At 40.4% G+C, this 17001-nt stretch overlaps 1 protein-coding gene across 4 annotated transcripts in view; it reads right to left on the bottom strand.

Annotated features, from left to right (window-relative positions):
• The window catches only part of MTR (5-methyltetrahydrofolate-homocysteine methyltransferase), a 1497716-nt gene that overhangs the window by 1416643 nt on the left and 64072 nt on the right, over positions 1 to 17001 (bottom strand). For all 4 annotated transcript variants that reach the window (XM_073627630.1, XM_073627629.1, XM_073627631.1 and 1 more), the window contains one exon: positions 12948 to 13037. In XM_073627630.1, coding sequence (XP_073483731.1) covers positions 12948 to 13037 — 90 coding nt within the window. The remainder of the gene's footprint in view (positions 1 to 12947; positions 13038 to 17001) is intronic.

The raw sequence follows: 17001 nt of genomic DNA, 5'->3' as shown, positions 1-17001 counted from the left end.
TACGTTTTTGGTAATAACCCGTTTGCAGTAATAACACCTGAGTGCATTGAGTCACTGTTTTATGCTTGTGTTTTTCAGACTTGATTCTCAAAGAGGACTGCAAGCCCACCCCAACAACCACCGATGAAGACAAGCAAATGCCAGTGACAGAGCCAGAGAGTCAGTCTGGGCTGTTCTCAGCATACCGCAAAAAACAGAAGAGAGATTCATGTTCCAGTCCCCAAATTCAGCTGAACCAGTATGTAGACATTTGTGATGGACAGAGCTGCCTTCAGTTTTGGGCCATGAACAGGCACATGCTCCCCTCTTTGTTCAGGGTAGAGGTAAGAGTTATGTCAGTCCCTGCATCAAGCGCACCTGTTGAACGTGTGTTCAGCCATGGTGGGGTGATAATGCGACCCCATCGCTCACAACTGAGCGAGAAAGTACTTTCCAATTAAATTTTTTGCAAATGCAATGCATTTTAAGTGGCTATTCTCATCACCATTCAAGTGTCCAGATGTTGGCATTGTGTCAAGTTCAAACTTTGAGCTTAGTTATTTTCCCCCTCAGCAAGGACTACATTTTTTCAGGCTTGTTGGCCATTTAATTGCCGAGTGTTCTGCTCCTTGTCTGCTGTTTGGGCAAAGTGTTTCTTTAATATGCCAAGAAAAAAAGCACTAAGCAGTTTTGTTAATGTTGAAAATAAAACAAAACAAAACATTTCCTGAAAACTGACTTAACTCATTTAAAAAGGTGGAAATGGGGTAGATCAGTATTTTGACCTAAATTTGTGACTTGACCAAAATAAATGACTTGACTTGCTTGACTTCTAGCAGGGACTTGACTTGCTTTTCGCCACAGTAACTTGGGACTTGCTTGTGACTTGAAGGTTAAGACTTGAGACTTGCTTGTGATTTGCACATGTGTGACTTACTCCCATGTGTGATTTTCAACCTGCAGTCCAAAACACCCAAGCATAATTAAGAGACACTAAAACATATACTACAACTATTGGATGAATCCAAAATAGAAGAAAGTCCTTTAATATGGCCACAGCCGATGTCTCATCACTATATACTACCATCCATCAGCATCATCATGCATGTGAGGCTATAAGATGGGGACTTAAAGTACATCACAATACTATTCAAGCAGAGAAAATACCTAGTACTGTAGTACTTATGTTGGTACCAGAAGTAGCCATAAACAGAAATGGGAGCAAAGTTTGTTCTGAGCATGGCTGGCCTTTCCATGGCACAATGGGAAGAAGCAGTATATATGAATCAACCAAAAGAATTAGGTTTTCTACAGAAGATACATTGACGATGTGTTTATACTGTGGAAAGAAGAACAAAACCAACTACAACAGTTCCTTGAATCTTTAAATACCAACAACAGAAACTTTAAATTATCATGGGAAATGCAAGAGAAAAATCTTTCTTGATCTGGAAATCATTTAAGATAACAAAAAGTTAACTACCAAAACACACTTCAAAAATGTTGATTAGAATAGCTCGGAATAGCTATCTTCCAATGTAAAGCTGTCATCACACCAGCTGGCTTTATAACATACCAAAAGGGCAACTCATGTAACTTAGACGAAACTATACGAGAATAGATTACAAGTTAACAAAATGGGACAGAGATTCATAGACAAGGGGTGTGGAAAGACCTTAATTGAAGAAAATATCAGAGTAGCACTAAATGGACAGAATGGCACTAGTCAATATATTACCAAATCAATACTCTGATCAGGTACACATTATTTTGGATTACAACTTTTTTTTTTTTTTTAAAAAAGGTATATACTGCAGTCCGATTGTCATTTAAAAAATATTCTCCCCAGCAATCCCCCCCCCCCCCCTGCAATAGATGCTATGCGTGTATACACATCTCCGGTTCAGGGACGAATCAGGGGCAAATCTTTGTCTGAATTCGCCCCTTAAAACTAAGCTAAAGACACAGAGTTTCTGTGCAGTGCGCTATGCAGCCGCCCCGGAGATATGTGAATCGGCTCAATAGAGAGCCAGTCACATTCTCCTGCTATGCGAATTAGATGCAGAGAAATTGGCATTAGGTGTGAACCCAGCCTCAAGATTTTGTGAGTTGCAACACAGAAGGGGCAGTCTATGCCCGCAAATGTAGTTGTGGACTCCAGTACATCGGACGTATGAAGAGAATACTTAGAATTTGCATCAAAAAACACGTTCACAACATCAAGAACGGATATGACAGTGTGACAGAGACCCTTCCCACCTTAAAGCAGAACTCCGGCCAAAAAATGCTTTCCATGTCCTTGTTGCTGATCTCCTACCCTCACCAAGTTTACCACCCATGTTCTTCGGAGCTTTGTAGTTCCTCTGCAATAGGCTGCTGAACTTGCTAAAAAGAAGTTTGTGCCTGCTGACATCCTGTTTGTTAGATCGCTGGTTATCCATCTCCTAGGCTCAGCCAGCGGTCTGGCACACCCCTTGTAGACCTCTGAAAGCCGAGCAGGAAGGAAGCAGACATGTGGACGTAAGGGTCTCGCAGCCCTTGGTCTGTGCTGCCCATGGAGGAGGTGTCCTCTTCTCTCCTGCCTGTAATCAGCCCCTCCACTACGCCGCGCCCCCCCCCCAGCTATCTCTGTGCAGAGTGGGGATTATTAGCCATCTGTTGTATGACACAGCAGGGATGTCCTGCTGTGTCAGGTATAGTATATCAGAACACCTATCGCTGATGTCCCGCCTCCCTTCAGTATAGGAACAGTGCGCTGTCACTCAATACCGGGAGGCGGTACATCAGAGCTCAGTGTTCTGATATACAATACCGGACAACGCATGAGATCCCTGCTCTGCACTGGTGGTGGTACAGATATGCTGTACTTGTGGTCCTTGACATTTGGCTCTGGTGGTCAGACAGTCGCCACTGGTTTGCATTTATAAGGCTGTAGCCTATCATACCGTGTGTTATGTATGGCTTGCTGGCTGCAGAATGACGGGTGCGATTTATGTTGATGTGGGCAAGTTCACATTTACATGTACAAGTCTAGTGTACCTCCCACATTCACTCCCATCCCAAGGATTCATGGGAAATGTAGGCCGATTACAGTTAGAGAAGAGGATATGATGCAATCACTGTTCTAACACCTCCTACCTGCCAGAAAGATGCTGCATTTTTCGAATCACAAAGCTGACTTCCTGAAAATTAAAATCAGTCATCTCAAAACGGTAAGAAATTTCACAAATGTAATAACTGTTTAGTGGATTATGCAAAAGCATTTGACACAGTTCCCCAAAAACGTTTACTGTACAAAGTAAGGTCCGTTGGCATGGACCATAGGTTGAGTATACATGGATTTAAAACTGGCCACAAGAGCAATGGTCAGGGGTGGGAAGTGGGGTCCCCCAGGGTTCTGTGCTGGGACCAATCCTGTTTGATTTGTTCACGACCTGGAGGATGGGGTAAACAGCTCAATCTCCATTTGCGGGTGAAACCAAGCCAAGCAGGGCAATAACTTCTCCGCACGATGTGGAAAGCTTGCAAGAAGATCTGAATTAACGGGGTGGGCAAACATGGCAAATGGAGGTTTAAATGTAGGGAAAAAAAAAAGTAAAAAAACCTTTGGGTGGCTAAATTATGAATGCTCTACTCACTAGGGGGGAACCTCTGGGGGAATCTAGGATGGAAAAGGACCTGGGGGTCCTAGTAGATAGCAGCAGCTTGGCATTGCATGCCATTGCTGAGCCTAACAAAGCAAACAGAATATTGGCATGCATTAAAAAGGGGATTACCTCCAGGGATAAAGCAATAATTCTCCCACTCTACAAGACTCTGGTCCGGCCTCACCTGGAGTATGCTGTCCAGTTCTGGGCACCAGTCCTCAGGAAGGATGTACTGGAAATGGAGCGAGTACAAAGAAGGGCAACAAAGCCAATAAAAGGGTCTGGAGGATATTAGTTATGACTAAAGGTTTCAAGCACTGAACTTATTCTTTCCTGGAGAAGAGACGCTTGAGAGGGGATAGGATTTACATGTACAAATACCATACTGGTGACCCCACAATAGGGATAAAACTTTTTTGTGAAAGGGAGTTTAAGAAGACATGTGGCCACTCATCAAAATAAGTTTAACCTTAAACTGCGTAGAGTGTTCTTTACTGTAAGAGCGGTAAGGATGTGGAATTCCCTTCCACAAGGGGTGGTTTCAGCAGGGGGGCATCGTTTCAAAAAACTATTAAATAAACTGAACGACCGCAACATACAGGGATATACAATGTAATACTGACATATAATCACACACATAGGTTGAACTTGATGGACTTTCAACCGCACCTACTATGTAACCGTGTGTGTGTGTGTGTGTGTGTGTGTGTGTGTGTGTGTGTGTGTGTGTGTGTACCAATGGGGGATTTTTGGAAAATCGCAGAGTTCTGCTTTAAATTTTGTGGGCTAGTACCCTACACCAGGCACTGGCGTGTCAGCTATAAGATAAGAACCCTTAGCCAATTGGAATCAAAATTAATCTTTTTAATGGATCCTCGCACACCATGGATTTTTAATTTCATTTGCGGAGTTCTCCTTATATATCCTGAAAAACTGAGATTTATTTATATTTACCGTATTTATCGGCGTATAACACGCACCCCAAGTTTAGGAGGGAATTTTAAGGGAAAAAAAAAACACATTAAAATGCCCATCAATGCAGCCTTATCGTGTCCATCTGCAGCCTTGTCAGTGTAGCCTTGCCCCAGTGGTCAGTGCAGCCTTGCCCCAGTGTCCATTACATGCTTGGACAGATCGCCGCCGACATACACATAGCATGTAGTTTTAAATATTGCGCCGCGGAGTTCGGAGGGACTCGGCAGAGCTGAACGAGCGCCGCCGAGATACACATAGTCGAGTGTACTCGGCTCTTTCTGGCGCCGCTCAGTGTCCCGCCCTATGATGGACATAACACAGGTCCAATGGCGGGACTGGGCATGTCTGTGAGCGGCGCCGGAAAGAGCCGAGAACACTTGACTATGTGCATCTCGGCTCCGCCCAGTCACTGATCTCGGCGGCGGTCGTTCAGCTCCGCCGAGTCCCTCCGAACTCCACGGCGCCATATTTAAAACTACATGCTATGTGAATGTCGGCTGCGATCGTTCCGATAGATCACAATTAGCGGGGATCGGCGTATAACACGCACCCACGATTTTCCCCTGATTTTAAAAGGGGAAAAAAAGTGTGTGTTATACGCCGATAAATATGGTAATTTTGTTAGAAAAGTTTTAAATGTTTATTTTGTGACTAGAAAAACTATTAGAAAAACAATAACCCTGAGACTTTTCTTAAGATGACTTCTGAGCACATTGTTGTATTAACTTGCTATATCGTTTGCTTTAACTAACTCCATAGTAAGTTGTAGGATGATTAGGCTTAACCATATATGGTAGAACAAGACTGTACAGGAAACACTAATTAGCCAAAGTACTATTTTGTACCAGGCACGCTGTTTCCTCAGCCAATAGAAGCGTTATGGCTATATTATTGTAGATATTAGGAGGGGTGAGATGTACATCTGTGTGATTTTTACTGCATCTTTTGGCTTGTAAGCATCATCCATTTGTGTGACACATCCGAAATAAATTGTCTGCTTCTCAATACATCTGGAGTTCGACTGATCACAAGAGAAGAGTAATCCTAACAAATTTGTTTCCATTATTTTTCCTGTCATGAGGTATATATTACCCTTATCCTAACCTCAATTTATTATTATATTTATTTTTCTTTTCATAAGCCATTTAATTCCCCTCCGGTCTTAAGGGCTAACATGCATAGTTTTATTCACTCATTATCTTTCCATGTATATTAGCACCACCTCTAGATTATTTATACATCTTCCATTTATTTGCATTATATTTTGCAGTTACTTCCTCGCCTATTGCGTCATTTGTTGATATGGTTTTGGTCCTATTAACAATTGCATTTACCTCGCCAAGATGTTATTAGATCTACACCACTTCCGGTATCTTTGGGCCCGTTTGATTAAAAAAATGTTATACATTTTTATTTAAAATCAGTTCCGGCTTCCCCCGTGAGAGTTTTTATCATAAGGTTTTCATATTGCTCATTGTTTAATAAAAGGTTTAATCATACTAGTTTGCACTGCACTCTAGCTCCATCTATGCCAATGGTCGCCTTGAGGAGCTTGATGAGAGAAAATATATATATATATATATATATATATATATATATATATATATATATATATATATATATATATATATATATATATATATATATATATATATATATATATATATATATATATATATATATACATATACACATACATACACACACACACACACACATATACACACAGTGGGGAGGGAAAGTATTCAGACCCCCTTAATTTTTTCACTGTTATATTGCAGCCATTTGCTAAAATCATTTAACCACTTCAGCCCCGGAAGAATTTACCCCCTTCCTGACCAGAGCACTTTTTGCGATTCGGCACTGAGTTGTTTTAACTGACAATTGCGCAGTCGTGCGACGTGGCTCCCAAACAAAATTGACGTCCTTTTTTTCCCACAAATAGAGCTCTCTTTTGGTGGTATTTGATCACCCCTGCCCTTTTTTATTTTTTGCGCTATAAACAAAAAAAAAAAAAAAAAAAAAAAGCGACAATTTTGAAAAAAAAAAAACAGCATTATTTTTTACTTTTTGCTATAATAAATATCCCCCAAAAATATATTAAAAAAAAAAAAAAAAATTTTCCTCAGTTTAGGCCAATACGTATTCTTCTACATATTTTTGGGAAGAAAAAAAAAAAAGAAAAAAAAAAAAAACGCAATAAGCAATTATTGATTGGTTTGCGCAAAAGTTATAGCGTTTACAAAATAGGGGATAATTTTATGGCATTTTTATTAATTTTTTTTTTTAAATGGCGGCGATCAGCGATTTTTATTGTGACTGCGACATTATGGCAGACACATCGGACATTTTTGACACATTTTTGGGACCATTGTCATTTATACAGCAATCAGTGCTATACAAATGCACTGATTCCTGTGTAAATGACACTGGCAGTGAAGGAGTTAACCACTAGGTGGCAGTGTAGGGGTTAAGTGTGTCCTAGGGGCATGTTTCTAACTGTAGGGGGGATTGGCTGTGTGTGACACGTCATTGATCTCTGCTCCGATGACAGGGAGCAGAGAACAGTGACACTGTCACTAGGCAGAACGGGGAGATGCTTGTTTACATTAGCATCTCCCGTTCTTCCTCCCCGTAAGTCGATCGCGGGTATCCCCGCGGCGATAGAGTCCGCGTGACCCGACTCACGGAACCTTCTGGCGGCGCGCGCACCCGCCCGCTGGCCGTCTCTTAAAAAGGGAAACGTACAGGTACGTGATTCTGCCTGTACATGCCCTTCTGCCGCAGTATATCTGCATGAGGCAGTCGGCAAGCGGTTAAGTTCATTTTTTTTCCTCATTAATGTACACACAGCACCCCATATTGACAGAAAAACACAGAATTGTTGACATTTTTGCAGATTTATTAAAAAAGAAAAAACGGAAATATCACATGGTCCCAAGTATTCAGACCCTTTGCTCAGTATTTAGTCGAAGCACCCTTTTGATCTAATACAGCCATGAGTCTTTTTGGGAAAGATGCAACAAGTTTTTCACACCTGGATTTGGGGATTCTCTGCCATTCCTCCTTGCAGATCCTCTCCAGTTCTGTCAGGTTGGATTGTAAATGTTGGTGGACAGCCATTTTTAGGTCTCTCCAGAGATGCTCAATTGGGTTTAAGTCAGGGCTCTGGCTGGGCCATTCAAGAACAGTCACAAAGTTGTTGTGAAGCCACTCCTTCGTTATTTTAGCTGTGTGCTTAGGGTCATTGTCTTGTTGGAAGGTAAACCTTCGGCCCAGTCTGAGGTCCTGAACGCTCTGGAGAAGGTTTTCGTCCAGGATATCCCTGTACTTGGCTGCATTCATCATTCCCTCGATTGCAATCAGTCGTCCTGTCCCTGCAGCTGAAAAACACCCCCACAGCATGATGCTGCCACCATCATGCTTCACTGTTGGGACTGTATTGGACAGGTGATGAGCATTGCCTGTTTTTCTCCACATACCGCTTAGAATTAAGGCCAAAAAGTTCTATCTTGGTCTCATCAGACCAGAGAATCTTATTTCTCACCATCTTGGGAGTCCGTCAGGTGTTTTTTTTAGCAAACTTCATGCGGGCTTTCATGGGTCTTGCACTGAGGAGAGGCTTCCGTCGGGCCACTCTGCCATAAAGCCCCAACTGGTGGAGTGATGATCAACTTTCTACAACTTTCTCACATCTCCCGACTGCATCTCTGGAGCTCAGCCACAGTGATCTTTGGGTTGTTCTTTACCTCTCTCACCAAGGCTCTTCTCCCCCGATAGCTCAGTTTGGCCGGACGGCCAGCTCTAGGAAGGGTTCTGGTTGTCCCAAACGTGTTCCATTTAAGGATTATGGAGGCCACTGTGCTCTTAGGAACCTTAAGTGCAGAAGAAATTTGTTTGTAACCTTGGCCAGATCTGTGCCTTGCCACAATTCTGTCTCTGAGCTTTTCAGGCAGTTCCTTTGACCTCATGATTCTCATTTGCTCTGACATGCACTGTGAGCTGTAAGGTCTTATATAGACAGGTGTGTGGCTTTCCTAATCAAGTCCAATCAGTATAATCAAACACAGCTGGACTTAAATGAAGATGTAGAACCATTTTAAGGATGATCAGAAGAAATGGACAGCACCTGAGTTAAATATATGAGTGTCACAGCAAAGGGTCTGAATACTTAGGACCATGTGATATTTCAGTTTTTCTTTTTTAATCAATCTGCAAAAATGTCAACAATTCTGTGTTTTTCTGTCAATATGGGGTACTGTGTGTACATTGAGGAAAAAAGTGTATTATATATATATCTCTATATCTATCTATCTCTATCCATCTCAAGAAAATGGCCACTGATCTCACTTGTTTGAATGGCGGACCATAACAAAATGGCCACTATAATAATACATTACAATGGAAGGCTATGAGAAAATAGCCGCCAATATATAATTAAGGACACCTTATTTATCGGTTGGTATTCCCTGATGAAGTCACATGACGATACGCGTTGGGATTGGGCAGCAGATAGACCAGAAGTGACGCAAGACAAGCTTGCTGCTCATGGAGTATATGCCTTTAACTATTGCTTTAAATGTGAGTACAACTTGTTCTTTTAATAAAATACACCATTGGTAAACTTTATTACACTATTGGAGCCCCTTTGTGTACCGCTTCCACAGAGGAGACTAAGTGAACAACGGGAGTTCCTCTCCCCAAGAAGTTATTGCCATATATCTAGCCATTAGGACAGCGTTCACTGCAGAAAGTTCCCTAGATGTAAGAGGCACAAGGATCCCCCTAATGAGATATCCCACTTAATAATGTTATCTTACAGCAGTAAGGTGAGGCTTGTAAACACAGAGGTGTTACACTGCAAGAAAAGGCACCAATCACCTCTATTTCACTGAATGCTAATTTGTAGTCCTGTGAGCCTCCAGGTAATTGACCAAATCTGGTCTCCAAAATAGTGTATCTTTGCAAGTGATCAGCTGCTAACGTTACGCATGTCTCATAACCATGCAAAATAGTTAAACCAAATAGTACACACGCTGCGCTTATCAAAATAAAAATGTAAGAAATTTCTACTAAAATATTAATAAAGTGATATTGTGCTTAACATACAAAATCTATTAATACTATACATGTGCAAGAAACTTCAATGAATGAATAAATGAGTAAAAGTGCTCCAATCAGCCTGTGTATTGCAAATATTCCACAAAGCTTGTGCAATTTTCAAACATTAATAGATAATTCAAAACAAACATCAATGCAATTTAGTGTTGCATCCATGCATTTCAGTGCTGCATCTATGCAATATGGTGTTAGTGCAATGTTCAAACAATAAAAAATTAAAAAATACAAAAAAAAGCATTCATGCGATTTGGTGCTGCATCCATGTGATTCTATGCAATTCAGTGCTGTGATGCTGTGCAATGATCAAATTAACAGTCCACAGATCTTCCACAATCCATCCAAGTGTTATTGTGAACACAAACTAAAGTGCTGTGTGCTCATACAAGTGCTCCCCCCCCCCCCAGGTGATAGCCCCTCACCTTAGGGCGTGTGACCTTGCAATTAAGCTTGGTCAGAATGCGCCTTAGAACCTCTATGGGTTCAATGTTATATGCAGGGTCCTGGATAGATTTGCACTTGTGCCTCTGTTCCTTACAGCAGTCCCGTTTGCGCCTCAATATATCAACACAAAAATGGACTTCATGGTGCAGTATGTACTAAATTTATTAAAATCATAAACAAATCCCGCAATGGGTACTCACAGTAACAAGGCGCTTAAGGGCGCCACACTAAAACAGCAGAAACGAACAGGCAACAGCGGCCGGTATGGGGTGGCGTGCTAATCTTTCCCAACAGGTTGTACAACATTCCGTCCTGTCCCCTTCCCCTACGCGTGTTCGATACAAGGGGTATTTCGTATCTTCATCAGGGGGTGATGTCAAAAGCAATGGGATCTTTGGCTCAAACACCCCAAGTGCCTGAACCACCCACGATTGAATCATTAGCTTTATGCAGGTTTATACATTTTTTTTCCGTACTCAATCTGAACACCCCCATGTGTAGTGCCCTCACAGTATACCAGTTCTAACCTGTAAGTAATGCTTTAACCCCCCCCCAATATGTCCATTAGCTCTTGTATTCATACATCTGGCAACGCTCTCTGAATATATAGTCTACCATTTATGAAGGTCTTTACCAATCAAACCAACCTTAAATCTGCTTTATTGTACTTACATGACCTATATACAGTACCTCTTATGTTACTTTGTTCTCTTTACGGATTGTATCCATGATAAGCTAATACACAACTTTGTATTTTGGAAAACTCACAATATTATGTTTAAAAACAAAACAAAAAGGTAAGGGTCCCAACACTGAACCCTGGGGTACACCACTGATAACTTTAGAGCATTCAGAGTATAGATCATTAAAGAGGATGTAAACCCCGATGGGTTTTACTTCCCACAAGGCCTGCAAATTAAAAGCATAATGGGCTAGTATGCATCGCATACTAGCCCATTATATGACACTTACCTGCAAATGAAGCCTGTGCTGTCCCTTGTGCAGGCTGCATCCATCTTCGCCCCTCTTCCTTCCAGGGCCGCAGACTCCGGCTCTGACTGGCCAGAGCCGCGTGATTACTTCCGCGCATGAGCCGTCAGTCACGGCACACACTGGGGAAGAAACGGCACAATGGTCCGTTTCTTCACAGCGCATGCGCCGATGATGACATCGGCACATTACAAGTGAAATATAGCCTAAACGGCACACATTTAGGAGATATTTCCACTACCTATAGGCAAGCCTTATTCTAGGCTTACCTATAGATAAAAGTAAGACAAAGGGTTTACAACCACTTTAACCAATACTCTCTGAATTGGGTCTTTAAGCAAGTTTTCTATCCATTTACAAACTGCGCTTACTAAGCCTGTAGGCTTTACATTTCATGTTAGCCGTGTGTGGGGAAACAGTGTCAAAAGATTTAACAAAATCCAAGTATACCACAGCCATCCCTCTGTCCAAGGTTTTACTTACCTCCTCACAAAAAGAAATCAGATTTGTCTGACAACTGTCTTTCATGAACCCATGCTGTCTGTTGCTTAAAATATTTTGCCAACAAGAACTGACCTAGTGGTTTTTTAATCTCTCCAGTATCTTCCCAACTATAGAAGTTTAACCAACAGGTCTATAGATACTTGGTAAAGACTTTGATCACTTTTTAAATATAGGCACCACATTGGTACTATCCTAGTCATTAAGAGTACCTAAAAATTAAACAATGGTTTTGAAATTAGCTCATTTCTTTTAGGATCCATGGGTGTATGTCAGGGTAGAGTCCCCTCCCCCAAATACCCCAAGCCCTTTGGGGAGGGACCCCACAGTGGTAAAAAAAATAAAATTGCTGCCATTCACAAGTCGCAGACAGTCCCACCCAAATCACATATGTATCATGCAGGCGCAACTTTCATGCGACTTGAGGGTTTACATTGAGGGCTATGGACCTCAAGTCGCATGAAAGTCAGACCACAGTAGTGCAGGAACTACTTTGAAGTCTTTGAAGTCACAGAGTTATGAACGGTTATCATTGGGAAACATGGGGTGTCTGTCATATGACTTTGGGGTCTAAAGTCACACAAGTCACCCAAGTGTGAATAGGGCCTTATTCTTCTGGATTACTGCAGGAATTCTAAATATGACACTATTGATTTTTTTTTTTATACATTTACTATCGATTGCTGTGTTAATTAATGTGTATGTAAACCCTCACCTTGCAAAACAATCCATTCAGTTTAAAATAGAAATGAAAGGCAAAACCTTTTTTTAGAAATGTTAAAAACATTTATTTATAATGTACCTTTTTATGAGGCATCACGTGCTCTCTGTTCTCTGCTGCATAAGAGCAGGAGGGAGGAGAAGCAGCAGCACACTGAGTTTCCCAGTGAAAGGCTGTGCAGTGGGGGTGTGTCAGGACAAGTCTGATCATTGGAGGAGAGCAGGCTGGGTTCCCAGCACAGCTAGAGAACTGACCACGGTGTGCTCTCCTGCTTAATTAGGTGTGGGCAGTTTTAATTGGGAAAGCAGAGGGACTGGCAAGAACACCGGGGGATTTCACACAAAAGGAAGCAATACAAAAGAGAACAGGATAGTTTTTCATAAAAGTTCATGGTACAGCAGGCACATATCAGAAATATGAAATGTTGGGGTAAAAAACACTTTAAATTGTGTTGAATGATGAATTATGTATAGCACTGGGTATTTTAAACGGATAGAGCATCTTTTTAATGAAATAAAAATGGCTACACATGCAGAATCCCTCAAAACAATTGCAAATGGTAAGGATCTCACCATATGTTCAAGACCATAGTCCGCCTGGGCAATACTGGTACTGCTGAAAGTGTTGGTTTCAACTATATCTGCTCCACTTAGCAAATATTCCTGTAAATAAGCAAATCAAAATCATTAAGAAATGTGTAGATTACTGAAAGAAATTGTTTTATGCTTTCAGTGCAGTTAGTTACGAAATTTGCAAGTAAAATGATCTTTCTTAATAGATTTAGGCCAAAATATATTCTCTATTTTTTTTTTTTTGAAAGAAGAAAGAAGTCTGCTAAGTATCACTTAATTCTTCAGCCTAAGTATAAACATTGTAACATTTGTCCTTTAGATCAGCATCAGTCTTTCAAATGCAATTTTTTTGGAAAAAAATACGCTTTAACAAAAAATAAAAAAAACCTAAAACAGTAAAGTTAGCCCAATTTTTTTTATGTATAAATGTGAAAGATGTTACGCCACGAGAATTGTGATCTTTATTCTAAGGGAAAAAAAAAAAAATTAGAGATTCACATACATAAATGTGTGTCTATATAAAACACAATATATAGATATATATCTCAATCACACACTTGAAAATTGATAGATCCTGATGGTCTGACTGCCTATCTTATTACTTGAGGCCCTAAAATGCCAGGACAGTACAAATGACCCCAAAATAACTCCTTTTTTGACAGTAGACCGAGGCATGGTGAATTTTTTGCCACAATTTTTTGGGGGAAAATGAAAAAAAAAAAAAAATAATAACTTTGAACCTTGAAACAAGTGTATCACACACACACACACACGGCATACTTACAATACACCCAAATAAAAATTCTGCTACCCCCTCTGACTATGGGGAATACCACATGGGAGACACTTTTCCACAGCCCAACCACAAAAAGGCCCAAAATACAAAGAGCACCTTTAGACTTTCTAGGAGCATAAACTACGCATCCAATTTCCTGGATACCTATAACATTTTTAGATGCCCTGGAGCACGACAGTATAAACCTAGTTATATGTTCTCCCAGAACAAGGAGGATCCCACCTTGAGATATAGATATCACACACCAGGTGGGAGGTTGTTACTTAATGACTTCCTTAAAGGCCAAGACCACCTTTTGTACCAATCCATATTTAGAGTGCAAAATGTAACATGGTGCAAATGCCTTCCCCTCAATCCTCACATGACCCCCTGTAACAGTAGGTTCTTCTCCCCCAGAACCAAAAATATAGCGACTATGTTGAGTTCCACCTTCACCATTCATTCACTGGGATCTGAATGAATAACCCTTGATAAAGTCACATGAGCGGTGACGTAACACGTAGCGAGGAGCCGGATGAACGTCACTTTCAGTCGCGGCCGAGACCGGAATTCCTTGATACATGAGAAAACCGTTGACTGTTTTTACATGCGAGTTGCTATATTTTTATCAATTTTTTAAAATTACTACACATGGAGACCTATTTTCATTACATGTGAGCCTTGGTGGTGAAAGTGGAGGAGCTAGCTGTGTTTTAAATGGAAAAGCCTGTTTGTACCTGTGAACATCACGGTCTGATCTAACAGAGGATTACAAGGAGAGGACCTAATGCTGTGGATTTATGAGAGATTCATTATTGGTGTGACTAGACCCATAGGGGTCTTTCTTTGATGCGAGAGGCTGGGGCACACACGGATGGTGAAGCACTATCCAGGAATTAGATATATGGGTCTGCACTTTGATTGCTGACACTTTGTAGGAACTGTATTTGCACTGAAGATTGATTGCACCAAGCACTCTATGGACTTTTGTCACAAGTTATTATTGCACTTTAAATTTTATTATATTCATTATTATACCATTATATGCACTAGTATATTTGCTTACATTTATGCATTTTCTGCACAGAGGTACAGGCAGAAAGCTAGAGGAAGTGTTCACAGGAGCCTGACATTGTATTACTGAGCCACTGATCGGGGGTGCAATGCTTTGCAGGCTCCTGAATAATAATAAATAATAAATAATAAAAAATAAATGGACCTAGCCTTTAAGAGCCCATTCACTCCAGCAGCTGCACTAGAACACAGCCACTTGTGTGCTATAGAATGATAGTGGTGATGATGCACTGGAATAGCTACCCAACATAGTCCTTCCACACCTAGTGTGAACAGGCCCAAGTTTAACAAGACAAACTTTTAGTTTTATCACCAAAAGTGAAAGAAAAGCTATAATTAAGTTTAAAATAGAAGAAAATATATCAATAAGCGCAGATAAAAGGTTATGTATATTATTAGAGCTGCACGATTAATTGTTAAGAATCTAAATTGCGATCTTTTCCCCTTCCCGTTTTTCAAAACAGCATGTCACGATCTAACAAGTGCAGAGAGTTCTCACAGCTGGAAAAAAAAAAAAATCTGGGCAGCCTGCCAAGTTTTATTACAACACGGGAATAAGTAGAAACAAAGTATCTTTTTGTTTTTTAATCACAGGAAAGAACTCCGGCGTGTAGATGAGGGAAGCTTAACCATTTAAAGACCAAACCTTTTCTGACATTTGTTGCTTACAAGTAAAAATCATTTTCTGCTAGAAAATTACTTGGAGCACCCAAACATGATATATATTTTTTTTTTTTAGCAGAGAGCCTAGAGAATAAAATGGTGGTTGTTGCAAAATTTTATGTCACACTATTTGCGCAGTGGTTTTTCAAACGCAATTTTTTTTTAATAAAAATACTTTAATAAAAAAAAAAAAAAAAAACCACCACACCACAAACACTACAGTCAGTTTATAGTTAGCCCATTTTTTTTGTATAATGTGAAAGAAGTTACCCCGCGAAAATTGTGATCTTTATTCTAAGCAAAAAAAAAAAAATCATGATTCCCATTTTAGCCAGAATCATATAGCTCTAGTATATTATAATGTTGTAACTTGCTGTCCCGATAACCACTGCAAAAGTGATTTCACTACACCTCAAAAGAAATAAAGTATAAACCAGTGTAGCACAGCAAAACTTGAATCAAAACAAGTGAAAAATCCAATAAAAATGAAATCTATTGCTAAAAGTCTCTATAAACAAATTCCTCTGTAAATAGTCCAGCGGTATATCCGGTAACCAGTGAAAGAAACAATGTGTTAATCCTCCATCAGATAAATTGCCTGCTCACCTCTGTGTAAAAGATAAAAAAAGGCCAATATCTCCTCGCATCCTTATCCTTTAAGTAAATGGAATAATGTATCTCATCCTCTCCTCGCTCCATATGGAAAAAGCAGCATCAGGGTGGTGTCTCACCAAAAAACAAATGGCTCCAATCCTTATCTCACATTGTTTGTAGTGGATAATCTGGTGCTCAGAACTCTCATCGGATAATATATAAAAAGCAAACAGTGTGTTCCATATGCATAGATTTATTAAATCACCCCGCTATACAGAAACACTTACTAGATCAAAGATGTAACAAGCATATAACAATGCAGCTTACCACTTCGTCAGGTGAGACTCAGATGCATGTCACGATTCTCCATTCCTCCCCTACACGCGCATAGCTAATTGATAGGCTTCCTCGGTAGGCCAAAATGCATAGGACCACCACAGGGCCCATACTTTAAGAAATTTGGCATGGGAGTTAGAGGTTGACCGATATGTCGGCCGGCATATCGGCCGATATTTGGCGTTTTTTACTTAATCGGCATAGGCCGATTGTGCTGATAAAAAAAGGTCGATATAACTTCAGCGCGACTTGCAAATGACTTCTGTAATAGAAGTCAATACAAGTTGCCTGAAATCTTCTGTGAAGCAACTTCTCTCCTCCTCTGGGCAGCCTGCCAAATCTGATAAAAGAACCTGAAGAGATACAATGTTTACAGTTATGGATGAACTGAACTCTGTGTAGAAGCTCTCAGTTTAACCATTTAAAGAATAAATCTTTTCTGACATTTGTTGCTTACAAGTAAAAATCCTGTATTTTCTGCTAGAAAATCACTTGGAACCCCCAAATATATATATTTTTTTTTTAGCAGAGACCCTAGGGAATAAAATAGCGGTTGTTGCAATATTTTATGTCACACGGTATTTGCGCAGCGGTCTTTCAAAAAAATACACT

The sequence above is a fragment of the Aquarana catesbeiana genome, linkage group LG04 (assembly GCF_042186555.1).
Source record: "Aquarana catesbeiana isolate 2022-GZ linkage group LG04, ASM4218655v1, whole genome shotgun sequence".
NCBI lineage: Eukaryota > Metazoa > Chordata > Amphibia > Anura > Ranidae > Aquarana > Aquarana catesbeiana.
This window is presented reverse-complemented; position numbering and strand designations above follow the sequence as displayed.